The sequence below is a fragment of the Pseudophryne corroboree genome, chromosome 3, assembly GCF_028390025.1.
Source record: "Pseudophryne corroboree isolate aPseCor3 chromosome 3, aPseCor3.hap2, whole genome shotgun sequence".
Classification (NCBI taxonomy): Eukaryota; Metazoa; Chordata; class Amphibia; order Anura; family Myobatrachidae; genus Pseudophryne; species Pseudophryne corroboree.
Genome location: NC_086446.1, coordinates 389,519,002 through 389,532,233, shown reverse-complemented (window position 1 = coordinate 389,532,233; position 13,232 = coordinate 389,519,002). Strand labels below are relative to the sequence as shown.

The 13,232-nt window shown below is 45.3% G+C and overlaps 1 protein-coding gene across 1 annotated transcript in view; it reads right to left on the bottom strand.

The window, feature by feature from the left end:
• Positions 1-214: 214 nt before the first annotated feature.
• Positions 215-13,232, bottom strand: part of VPS25 (vacuolar protein sorting 25 homolog) — a 39,463-nt gene continuing 26,445 nt past the window's right edge. Inside the window, exons 3-6 of the mRNA XM_063960046.1 lie at positions 7,996-8,049; positions 2,931-3,019; positions 1,007-1,082; positions 215-812 (exon numbers count right to left, since the gene is read on the bottom strand). Of these exons, the coding sequence (XP_063816116.1) occupies positions 700-812; positions 1,007-1,082; positions 2,931-3,019; positions 7,996-8,049 (332 nt within the window). The 3' untranslated portion in view covers positions 215-699. The remainder of the gene's footprint in view (positions 813-1,006; positions 1,083-2,930; positions 3,020-7,995; positions 8,050-13,232) is intronic.

The following is a 13,232-nucleotide window of genomic DNA, read 5'->3' as shown; positions in this document are numbered from 1 at the left end:
AGAATGTTTCACTCAGTTGTAGTGTCACCTATGTTTAGAGAATAATAATGTAGATGAACAATTTTCAGCAATCATTTGTAGTCCATGCTAAGACTAGTGGATACAACATTTCGATAAATAAAATAGTTTTGACACCTAAATATGTTTTCAATTTTACATAAATTACAATATAATCCATTGTGGCACGATTTACAAATAAAAAATGCAACACAGGTGGACAGAGCATGTTTATTGCATATATACATATTTAGCGGTTACGTTATATTGCCCACATACCAAATGCTTCTGCACGTAAGAAATTAAGGTGAAATAACTACAAAATGTGAGGGCAATAGCCAACTAGAAGTGAAACAAAAAAATAGGATGTTGATATGTTGGCAGATTTTTGCAACACCTTCAATTTTCATTTCATCAAACACTCAGTAGCCATTTAACATCAACCTTTATATTTATTTTCAGGCGTATAAAGATGAAAGTCTCACCAGATCACTGCTATACATACACCCAAACAACAGAGAGGAAAAATAGAACCTAATCTCTCAGTGGATACATCCAGTGTGCACCATCATCTCAAGAATATACTTCCACCCTAGAATGTACACAAGCGTCCAAAAAAACGAGAGAAGACCATATTTCTCTCTGGCTATAAAATAAGTTCTATTTCCATCCAGCAATCGGACAGGACTGGGATAATGTTCATTAAAAGAATTTCACACCCTTGCTGTCATTTAGCGTAATGATCTCCGCTTTGTGTTCCAGCTGTAGCGCTTCCAAAGACCTTTGTAGCATGCCTTCATCCAGCCCATGGAATTCTGAGTGACAACAAATAATATTATTACAGACAGTAGGTAGAAGTTGGAAAATTCATATAGCACAGTAAAGTAGGGATTTATTGCATATAAACAAAGCAAATCATTATTTTAATTTTGTCTCTCTGTGCTAGGCCAAAATTGCTGAATATATAAAGTAGAAAAAAATAAGCTACAATGTAAGGAACTATCCTTACCTTCTCCTTCTGTGTCATCACCACTAATCAGCTCATAAAGTGTGAATACAGAATTGGTCATTCCATTCTTTGAAACCTAGGAAGTTATGTTATGACAATGAAATTGCTTAGGGAATTATTAACACAATTAATACAGAAGTCATACAGCAGAAAAGCTTTCCTAAATGCTGTATAGGACATAGGACGTACAAAGCTGATACATACTAATAAAAACCAAGGCTGGCAGGTAAGAGGGCCGTACTTCTGAGACTTTACAACCTAGGGGTGAAAGGGAACTAATAAAGCAAGGGGTGTTTTGCTATTAAAAGCAGCAGCTTTTACAGGCTGCTGCTTATTAAAATGACAAGGTATGGGTAATCAAATGATCAGATTGAAGACCTTGCGCTAGAGAAGTATAATAGCCTAAGAGAAGTCAAGGAACACTTCTCTCAAATGGTGAGTTTTCAACGACTGCTTAAAGGTGGAAAAGCAGTATAATCTACAATAGCTTGGGAGACTGACTCAGAAGCAAAGCTGCTCTAGAAACATCCTATTGGTATGCAACAAGGATAGTGGTGACCAACAGGTCTTTGATAAGTGATTAGCTGTAAGAGTACTATGCAACAGGGTTTCATATGTAAGATGGGACAGAGGTGTGAATGGCTTAAAGGTTGAGAAATGGTTAAGATTTCCAGGTAGCCAAGCATAGGTCGTCGGTCTAATTTCTAAAGGCGGTGGCCAGTAAACAGAGCCAAGAGGGGAGTGCATGAACTAAAGGTCCGATTCATGTTTTTATGGCATTGCACAGCTGCAAGGAAGCACTGATTAATTCTGTCTAATTAAGCATCCAATGGTGCAGGAGGCGTATGTAGCAGATGGGCGCCTCCTGTCAGCATTACTGAGGTTCTGACTGCTGCGTCTGAGGACAGAGCCTCGCATCACCATTGTCACCAACAGTCACAATCTGAGATGGTTAGAGTCACCAGTCAGCTGGCGTAAGCTTACGCTTACTCAGGCCAGTTGTAGGTCCAGGAAGTCAGCATCAGACAGTCCCAACATGTCAATCATGCTGCAGCTGAGCAGAGGTTGCGAACAATATTGCAAGACGGGTTCTGCAGACTCCCGTGTAAGCAAATCATGGGGTTTGCATACAAATATGAATCAGGCCCTAGGTCCAGTGGACAGTTTTTAAAGATATTCTGAAAATGGAAAATACAGGATTTAATAATTGATTCAATAACCTGGTGAATTTTAGTGCCAGACTTAAAAAACAAAAAACAAAAACAAAACAAACAAACACCCAGATCCAGACGATGAGAGAAGGAGAGTATGTGTTAGGTATTGGAGTATTTCTTGCTCCAATCACAGTGTACTAGAGTATGAAAGCAAAGTGATTTACAGCAAATCAGGGACACATGGGGTGGTCATTCCGATTTGTTCGCTCGCTATCAATTTTTAGCAGCTGTGCAAACGCTACCCATTGGGAGTGTATTTCAGCTTAGCAGAAGTGCGAACGAAAGGATCGCAGAGCAGCTACAAAGATTTTTAGTGCAGTTTCTGGGCAGCTCAAAACCTGCTGAGAGCTTGCGATCACTTCAGACTATTCAGTTCCTGTTTTGACGTCACAAACACGCCCTGCGTTCGTCCAGCCACGCCTGTGTTTTTCCTGGTACGCCTGCGTTTTTACGAACACTCCCTGAAACGCCCACTTCATGCAAATCACTCTGCGGTCAGCAGTGCGACTGAAAAGCTTCGCTAGACCCTGTGTGAAACTACATCGGTCATTGTAATAGTATGTCGGGCGTGCGCATTGCGCCGCATACACATGCGCAGTAGTGCCGTTTTTTTTGCCTCATCGCTGCACAGTGAACGAATGCAGCTAGCGATCAACTCGGAATGACCCCCATGGAACCAAGAGATTAATGAAAGTGCTGCAGTAACTTACCCATTGGTAAATGACTTTCCCCCACTCATCTGGCCTCCTCCACATTATTAGGAATCTGGTTTTATTTTTATCCAACCATTCCAGATTGCCTGTAATAATTAAAAACAATAATGAGAAATATATAAAACATAGTGAATCAGCAGAAGGTAATTTTATTCACCTCTCCAACACGGGAGTTACACTACTGCACTAAAGCATATAGCAATAAGCCAACGAATGTTTATTTTGTAGTCTGATATTTCAGAAGTCAATGTAAACATAGTATTTTATTTGCCATACTGATCAATGAGTCCTATTTTTACATCCATGTTGAGAACAAATCAAATATTTCCCTACCAGAAAAAGCACAAAATTGCCTGGGGATGGAGCTATCACATGCCTAGGATATCAGAAAGGCAGGGGCAATGAGTAGCACTTTAATATAAGTCAACTTGTTTTTTAAGCTTAGCGGCACTTCAGTGGTCCTTTAACTGACAATCTTGCTAAATATTATAGGCCAACAGTACAGTCTTGCACATTATTAAAATGTGACCAAGTACCAAAGGACAGCATAAACAGAATATTTAGCTGCAACAGTATTCATTTTGACAGTGTGCAAATGTGGTTCTTTCTGAGAGTAAACCAAGTGACTCCCAAGCTGAGAGATGCTTTGTAGAGAAGTCAATGATTCATAAAATCAAGACACACACATTTTACAATATGATTATATTTTGCTTCATCTGCATCTGGAAAGTATTCACTGCGCTTCACTTTTTCCACATTTTGTTATGTTACAGCCTTATTCCACAATGGAATGAAATAATTTTTTCCCCTCAAAATTCTACACACAATACTCACATGACAACGTGAAATGTTTTTTGTGTGATTTTTCGCAAATTTATTAAAAATAAAAACTAAGAAATCACGTGCACAGCCTTTGCTATGAAGTTCAAAATTGAGTTCAGGTGCATCCTGTTTACACTGATCATACTTTAGATGTTCCTACAGCTTAATTGGAGTCCACCTGTGGTAAATTCAGTTGATTGGACATGATTTAGAATGGCACACACACCTGTCTATATAAGGTCCCACACTTGACAGTGCATGTCTGAGCACAAACCAAGCATGAAGTCAAAGGAATTGTCTGTCTAGAGCAGTGATTTTCAACCTTTTTAAACTCGTGGCACACTAAATGAGATTTTAAAATTGCCAAGGCACACAGTCAGTTTTTTCAACTAATATACTGATATTTACCGCAGTAATAAAACAGACACATTGGCCCCCACTGTAATAAAAAATTCATTCACCTCCACAGTAATAAAATATAGTAATAGTAATTCCACCACACACTGCCACCCACAGTAATGTCACACATTGTGTAGCCCCCCCAGTAATTCCACCACACACTGTTCCCCCAGTAATGTCACACATTGTGTAGCCCCCCCAGTAATTCCACCACACACTGTTCCCCCAGTAATGTCACACACTGTGTCCCCCCCAGTAATTCCACCAGACACTGTTCCCCCAGCAATGTCACACATTGTGTGTGTTGTCCCCCAGTAGTTCCACCACACTGCCCCCCCCCCAAGTAATGTCACACATTGTGTCGTGTCCCCCCCCCCCCAGTAATTCCCCAGCAATCAATTAAATAAATAAAATACATTGGCCCCAACCTCAGGTTTCTCGCTCAGCACGGAGCAGGGGAATGGGTAGGTGCGGCGAGCAGGAGAGCTGACGGCCGGGGCAGGCGTGCAGGAGAGCTGGCGGCCGGGGTAGGCGGGCAGGAGAGCTGGCGGCCAGGGTAGGCGGGAAGGAGAGCTGGCGGGCAGGAGAGCAGATGGGTAGGCGTGACGTGCGTGACCTATGAGTCACCCCACGTCACCATAGGCCACGGAAGAGAGCAGTGTGCTGCCCGAGCCTAGTAGCAATAATAGGGGCAGCAGAGCGGCAGACATCTCTGACGGCGACAGGCAGCGGCACATCTGACAACCGCACGCGGCACACTAGTGTGCCGCGGCACAGCGGTTGAAAAACACTGGTCTAGAGCATGGGTCTTCAACCTGTGGCCCTCCAGCTGCTGTGGAACTACACATCCCAGCATGCCCTGCCTCAGTTTTAGCATACATTAATAGCAAAACTGTGGCAGGGCATGCTGGGATGTGTAGTTTCACAGCAGCTGGAGGGCCACAGGTTGAAGACCCATGGTCTAGAGGCACAAATCTGGGGAAGGTTACAGAAAAATATCTGCTGCTTTGAAGTTCCTAATGAGCACAGTGGCCTCCATCATCCATAAATAGAAGAAGTTCGGAACCACAAGGACTCTTCCCAGAGCTGGCCGGCCGTCTAAACTGAGCAATCGGGGGAGAAGGGCCCTAGTCAGGGAGGTGACCAAGAACCCGATGGTCACTCTGTCAGAGGTACAGCATTCCTCTGTGGAGAGAGAACCTTCCAGAAGGACAACCATCTCTGCAACAATCCACCAATCAGGCCTGTATGGTAGAGTGGCAAGTCGGAAGCCACTCCTTAGTAAAAAGCACATGGCAGCCCACCTGGAATTTGCCAAAATGCATCTGAAGGACTCGGACCATGAGAAACAAAATTCTCTGGTCTAATGAGACAAAGATTGAACTCTTTGGCGTGAATGCCAGGTGTCATGTTTGGAGGAATCCAGACACCGCTCATCACCAGGCCAATACCATCCCTACAGTGAAGCATGGTGGTGGCAGCATCATGCTGTGGGGATGTTTTTCTGCGGCGGGAACCGGGATACTAGTCAGGATAGAGGGAAAGATGAATGCAGCAAAGTACAGAGACATCCTGGATGAAAACCTGCTCCAGAGCACTCTTGATCTCAGACTGGGGCAACAGTCCATCTTTCAGAAGGACAATGACCCTAAGCACACAGCCAAAATATCAAAGGAGTGGCTTCAGTACAACTCAGTGAATGTCCTTGAGTGGCCCAGTCAGACCCCAGACTTAAATCCGATTGAACATCTCTGGATAGATCTGAAAATGGCTGTGCTCCGGCGCTTTCCATCCAACCTGAGGGAGCTTGAGAGATGCTGCAAAGAGGAATGGGCAAAACTGGCCAAAGATAGGTGTACCGAGCTTGTGGCATCATATTCAAAAAGACTTCAGGCTGTAATTGCTGCCAAATGTGCATCAACAAAGTACTGATCAAAGGCTGTGAATACTTATGTACATGTGATTTCTTAGTTTTTTATTTTTAATAAATTTGCAAAAATCTCAAAAATTTTTTTTTTCACGTTGTCATTATGGGGTATTGTGTGTAGAATTTTGAGGGAAAAATTAATTTATTCCATTTTGAAATAAGGCTGTAACATAACACAATGTGGAAAAAGTTAAGTGCTGTGAATACTTTCCGGATGCACTGTAGGTATCTAATTAATCCAAATCAAGCAAACCGATGTCCCCATTGCCACATACAAATGGGCAGTAAAATACTGTGTAACTTTACTATACATTTATCAACTTTAAGGTTTTCTTCTGCAGTTTTTACAAAGGTACAATACAATCTTCAAAAAGGAAAAAGAAACAAAAAGGGAAGAAGGGTAATCCCCTTTTTCCAAATCCCTAGCCTTCCCCCTCCCTCCTGGTCCAACCGAGGTAGTTGAACACGATTTGAAGCTGTGTTGTCACAGTGGCTTGAAACCCTGTTCAAACCGCAGTCTGGACCCGGGTTAGTGGTGGGTCTTCCCTCTGCCGGCACTTGGAGATGACATCATCTCCAAGCGCCGGTGAGCTGGTCACCCTATGCTTTTAGTGTGACTCGGATTGAATAACCCGGTTGGGTGTTTACACCGCACCAATACCCAGGTCCTTCTCGGGTTCAACATGGTAGGATTCCCATCTAACGCAACCCTTGAATCAGACACTTTCCAACCAAACTTAGATCTTGTGTGCCCCAGCAATAACCAGGTGTATAAGTTTGGTGGAAAAGGGGTATAAGGAGGTGGCATAGAGCTGTGAGTAATTAAACAAGAAAGAAAAATAATGAGTAAACATACAGGGCTCAATTACAGAGCTGCACTAACAGAAGTCTCAATTGAGGGCACTTCCCATGCATAGAAATGTCTGCTACATCTATGCAACGACATATTAAATGTAAGTGACTCCTCAGTAAGTAGATATGAAAATGGCCACCAGGCACAGCAGTAGGAGTGTCAGATACCAGACTCACTCCACTACGTGAAGCCAACAACTGCCTCACTCCATAGTTCCCACTGCTGCAGGACACAGCTCTCTGGAAGATGTGCTGAGCAGTACTTAAGAGCAATGGGTGCTTTCGCAGTATGCTTATTCCCCTGCAGCTATATGCAGGTAGAAGTCAAGCCACATTTATATTAACCGCTTAGCTGGTAATTGCACCCCCCCCCCTTCAAAAAAAAAAAAATGCTCAGAAATTGATATTTTTTTTAATGATTGAATTAGGTCAAGAACATATTTAAAACTGATCCAAAATTATTTTATTAAAATAAAAAAAAATTATATATATTTTTTAGCATTGTTTTTTTCAGAACCATCACTCACGACTCTGATTTCCCCAGTGGCTGCTAATCTGAGTATCTGCCCTGCCAGGAACACACTGGGCGACTGAGGGGGGTTGACTTGCATTTCCCGGCAGCACGGCAGATATTGGTGGAGAGTTCAAGGACGCAGAGGGGCCGGGAGATCAATGTGTAATCCCTCTGTAATTGGCGGCTGCTATAAGAATATCTTCCGGCTGCTATCCACCCTACAGTTCTGACTTCGCATTGTTTATGACCAGGCCAGATGACACATATCTTGGTGTGTTTGTAAATGATGCAGCTATGCAAGGCAAGTGTATAAGAGGCGTTCAAAAACCATGTACATTTATCTTTAAGTGCTTTTAAAAAAAGTAATTTTTCCCTTTTGTGAAAATAGTAATTTCTGCTGTCATGAGTTGCATTACCCAATCTCCAATATGCTTTACTGGACACTTACAGAAAAGGGTAAAAAAAATAATAATAATGATAATAATTCATGAATAGCATAGAGCTTCCCTTTAATTTAAGCTATACAAAGCAGTGTATAGTTTGCTCACCTTTTTTCCTCAGTTCTTCTAAGATTACCTGCACAGACTCCAAGGATAGCTTTCCTGGACAATGTCAAGGAATTTAAAATGCAAATGAATGACATCTGAGATACACTGAAAAGCAGCATAAATATATATAGTTATTCACTGTAAAAAAAAATAAGAATTTACTCACCGGTAATTCTATTTCTCGTAGTCCGTAGTAGATGCTGGGAACTCCGTAAGGACCATGGGGAATAGCGGGCTCCGCAGGAGACTGGGCACTCTAAGAAAGAATTAGGACTACTGGTGTGCACTGGCTCCTCCCTCTATGCCCCTCCTCCAGACCTCAGTTAGGGAAACTGTGCCCGGAAGAGCTGACACAATAAGGAAAGGATTTGGAATCCCGGGTAAGACTCATACCAGCCACACCAATCACACCGTACAACTCGTGATACTATACCCAGTTAACAGTATGAATAACAACTGAGCCTCACGAACAGATGGCTCATAACAATAACCCTTAAGTTAGGCAATAACTATATACAAGTATTGCAGACAATCCGCACTTGGGATGGGTGCCCAGCATCCACTACGGACTACGAGAAATAGAATTACCGGTGAGTAAATTCTTATTTTCTCTGACGTCCTAGTGGATGCTGGGAACTCCGTAAGGACCATGGGGATTATACCAAAGCTCCCAAACGGGCGGGAGAGTGCGGATGACTCTGCAGCACCGAATGAGCAAACTCAAGGTCCTCCTCAGCCAGGGTATCAAACTTGTAGAATTTAGCAAATGTGTTTGAACCCGACCAAGTAGCAGCTCGGCAAAGTTGTAAAGCCGAGACCCCTCGGGCAGCCGCCCAAGAAGAGCCCACTTTCCTCGTGGAATGGGCTTTTACAGATTTAGGATGCGGCAGTCCAGCCGCAGAATGTGCAAATTGAATCGTGCTACAGATCCAGCGAGCAATAGTCTGCTTTGAAGCAGGAGCACCCAGCTTGTTGGGTGCATACAGGATAAATAGCGAGTCGGTTTTCCCGACTCTAGCCGTCCTGGAAACATAGATTTTCAGGGCCCTGACTACGTCCAGCAACTTGGAATCCTCCAAGTCCAGAGTAGCCGCAGGCACCACAATAGGTTGGTTCAAATGAAACGCTGATACCACCTTAGGAAGAAATTGGGAACGAGTCTTCAATTCCGCCCTATCCATATGAAAAATCAGATAAGGGCTTTTACATGACAAAGCCGCCAATTCTGATACACGCCTGGCTGAAGCCAAGGCCAACAGCATGACCACTTTCCACGTGAGATATTTTAGCTCCACGGTTTTAAGTGGCTCAAACCAATGCGACTTTAGGAAATCCAACACCACGTTGAGATCCCAAGGTGCCACTAGAGGCACAAAGGGGGGCTGAATATGCAGCACTCCTTTAACAAAAGTTTGAACTTCAGGCAGTGAAGCCAGTTCTTTTTGGAAGAAAATCGACAGAGCCGAAATCTGGACCTTAATGGAACCCAATTTGAGGCCCATAGTCACCCCTGACTGTAGGAAGTGCAGAAATCGACCCATCTGAAATTCCTCCGTTGGGGCCTTCCTGGCCTCACACCAAGCAACATATTTCCGCCATATGCGGTGATAATGTTTTGCGGTCACATCCTTCCTAGCCTTAATCAGCGTAGGAATGACTTCCTCCGGAATGCCCTTTTCCTTTAGGATCCGGTGTTCAACTGCCATGCCGTCAAACGCAGCCGCGGCAAGTCTTGGAACAGACAGGGCCCCTGCTGCAGCAGGTCCTGTCTGAGCGGCAGAGGCCATGGGTCCTCTGAGATTATTTCTTGAAGTTCTGGGTACCAAGCTCTTCTTGGCCAATCCGGAACAATGAGTATAGTTCTTACTCCCCTCCTTCTTATTATCCTCAGTACCTTGGGTATGAGAGGAAGAGGAGGGAACACATAAACCGACGGGTACACCCACGGTGTCACTAGAGCGTCCACAGCTATCGCCTGAGGGTCCCTTGACCTGGCGCAATATCTTTTTAGCTTTTTGTTGAGGCGGGACGCCATCATGTCCACCTGTGGCCTTTCCCAACGGTTTACAATCATTTGGAAGACTTCTGGATGAAGTCCCCACTCTCCCGGGTGGAGGTCGTGTCTGCTGAGGAAGTCTGCTTCCCAGTTGTCCACTCCCGGAATGAACACTGCTGACAGTGCTAACACGTGATTTTCCGCCCATCGGAGAATCCTTGTGGCTTCTGCCATCGCCATCCTGCTTCTTGTGCCGCCCTGTCTGTTTACATGGGCGACCGCCGTGATGTTGTCTGACTGAATCAGCACCGGCTGTTGTTGAAGCAGGGATTTTGCCTGACTTAGGGCATTGTAAATGGCCCTTAGTTCCAGAACATTTATGTGTAGGGAAGTCTCCTGACTCGACCATAGTCCTTGGAAGTTTCTTCCCTGTGTGACTGCCCCCCAACCTCGAAGGCTTGCATCCGTGGTCACCAGGACCCAGTCCTGTATGCCGAATCTGCGGCCCTCTAGAAGATGAGCACTCTGCAGCCACCACAGCAGAGACACCCTGGCCCTTGGAGACAGGGTTATCAGTCGATGCATCTGAAGATGCGATCCGGACCACTTGTCCAACAGATCCCATTGAAAGATCCTCGCATGGAACCTGCCGAATGGAATGCTTCGTAAGAAGCTACCATCTTTCCCAGGACTCGCGTGCAATGATGCACCGACACCTGTTTTGGTTTTAGGAGGTCTCTGACCAGAGATGACAACTCCTTGGCCTTCTCCTCCGGGAGAAACACCTTTTTCTGTTCTGTGTCCAGAACCATACCCAGGAACAGCAGACGCGTCGTAGGGACCAGCTGCGACTTTGGAATATTCAGAATCCAGCCGTGCTGTTGTAGCACTTCCCGAGATAGTGCTACTCCGACCAACAACTGCTCCCTGGACCTCGCCTTTATAAGGAGATCGTCCAAGTACGGGATAATTATAACTCCCTTTTTTCGAAGGAGTATCATCATTTCGGCCATTACTTTGGTAAATACCCTCGGTGCCGTGGACAGACCAAACGGCAACGTCTGGAATTGGTAATGACAGTCCTGTACCAAAAATCTGAGGTACTCCTGGTGAGGAGGGTAAATCGGGACATGCAGGTAAGCATCCTTGATGTCCAGTGATACCATGTAATCTCCTTCGTCCAGGCTTGCAATAACCGCCCTGAGCGATTCCATTTTGAACTTGAACCTTCTTATATAAGTGTTCAAGGATTTCAAATTTAAAATGGGTCTCACCGAACCGTCCGGTACCACAAACATTGTGGAATAGTAACCCCGACCTTGTTGAAGGAGGGGTACCTTGATTATCACCTGCTGGAAGTACAGCTTGTGAATCGCCGCCAGTACTACCTCCCTGTCTGGGGGAGTAGCTGGCAAGGCTGATTTGAGGAAACGGCGAGGGGGAGACGTCTCAAATTCCAGCTTGTACCCCTGAGATACCACTTGTAGAACCCAGGGATCCACCCGTGAGCGAACCCACTGGTCGCTGAAGTTCCGGAGACGGGCCCCCACCGCACCTGGCTCTGCCTGTGGAGCCCCAGCGTCATGCGGTGGACTTAGAGGAAGCGGGAGAGGACTTTTGTTCCTGGGAACTGGCTGTATGGTGCAGCTTTTCCCCCTCTACCTCTGCCTCTGGGCAGAAAGGACGCGTCTTTAACCCGCTTGCCTTTCTGGGGCCGAAAGGACTGTACCTGATAATACGGTGCTTTCTTTGGCTGTGAGGGAACATGGGGTAAAAATGTCGACTTCCCAGCCGTTGCTGTGGAAACGAGGTCCGAGAGACCATCCCCAAACAATTCCTCACCCTTGTAAGGCAAAACCTCCATGTGCCTTTTAGAATCCGCATCACCTGTCCACTGCCGAGTCCATAATACTCTCCTGGCAGAAATAGACATTGCATTTATTCTAGATGCCAGCCGGCAAATATCCCTCTGTGCATCTCTCATGTATAAGACTACATCTTTAATATGCTCTATGGTTAGCAATATAGTGTCCCTGTCAAGAGTATCAATGTTATCAGACAGGGAATCTGACCACGCAGCTGCAGCACTGCACATCCATGCTGAAGCAATCGCAGGTCTCAGTATAGTACCTGAGTGTGTATATACAGACTTCAGGATAGCCTCCTGCTTTCTATCCGCAGGCTCCTTTAAGGCGGCCGTATCCTGAAACGATAATGCCACCTTTTTTGACAAGCGTGTGAGCGCTTTATCCACCCTAGGGGATGTCTCCCAACGTAACCTGTCTTCTGGCGGGAAAGGGTACGCCATTAGTAACTTTTTAGAAATTACCAGTTTCTTATCGGGGGAACCCCACGCTTCTTCACACACTTCATTCAACTCATCCGATGGGGGAAAAAACCACTGGTTGCTTTTTCTCCCCAAACATAATACCCTTTTTTGTGGTACCTGGGTTAATGTCAGAAATGTGCAACACATTTTTCATTGCCGTAATCATGCAACGGATGGCCCTATTGGAATGTACACTAGTCTCGTCGTCGTCGACACTGGAGTCAGTATCCGTGTCGACATCTGTGTCTGCCATCTGAGGTAGCGGGCGTTTTTGAGCCCCTGATGGCCTTTGAGACGCCTGGGCAGGCACTGGCTGAGAAGCCGGCTGTCCCACATCTGCTTTGTCATCAAACCTTTTATGTAAGGAGTTGACACTGTCGCGTAATTCCTTCCACATATCCATCCACTCAGGTGTCGACCCCGCAGGGGGTGACATCACATTTATCGGCACCTGCTCCGCCTCCACATAAGCCTCCTCATCAAACATGTCGACACAGCCGTACCGACACACCGCACACACACAGGGAATGCTCTGACTGAGGACAGGACCCCACAAAGTCCTTTGGGGAGACAGAGAGAGAGAGTATGCCAGCACACACCACAGCGCTATATAATGCAGGGAGTTACACTACACAAAGTGATTTTCCCTATAGCAGCTATAATACACGTTTTTGCGCCTAAATTTAGTGCCCCCCCTCTCTTTTTTACCCTATTGAGCCTGGAAACTGCAGGGGAGAGCCTGGGGAGCGTCCTTCCAGCGGAGCTGTGAGAGGAAATGGCGCCAGTGTGCTGAAGGAGATAGCCCTGCCCCTTTTTCGGAGGACTTCTCCCGCTCTTATATTATTAATATGGCAGGGGATTTTTACACATATATAGCTTATTAGGCTATATTATGTGTGATTTTGCCAGTTA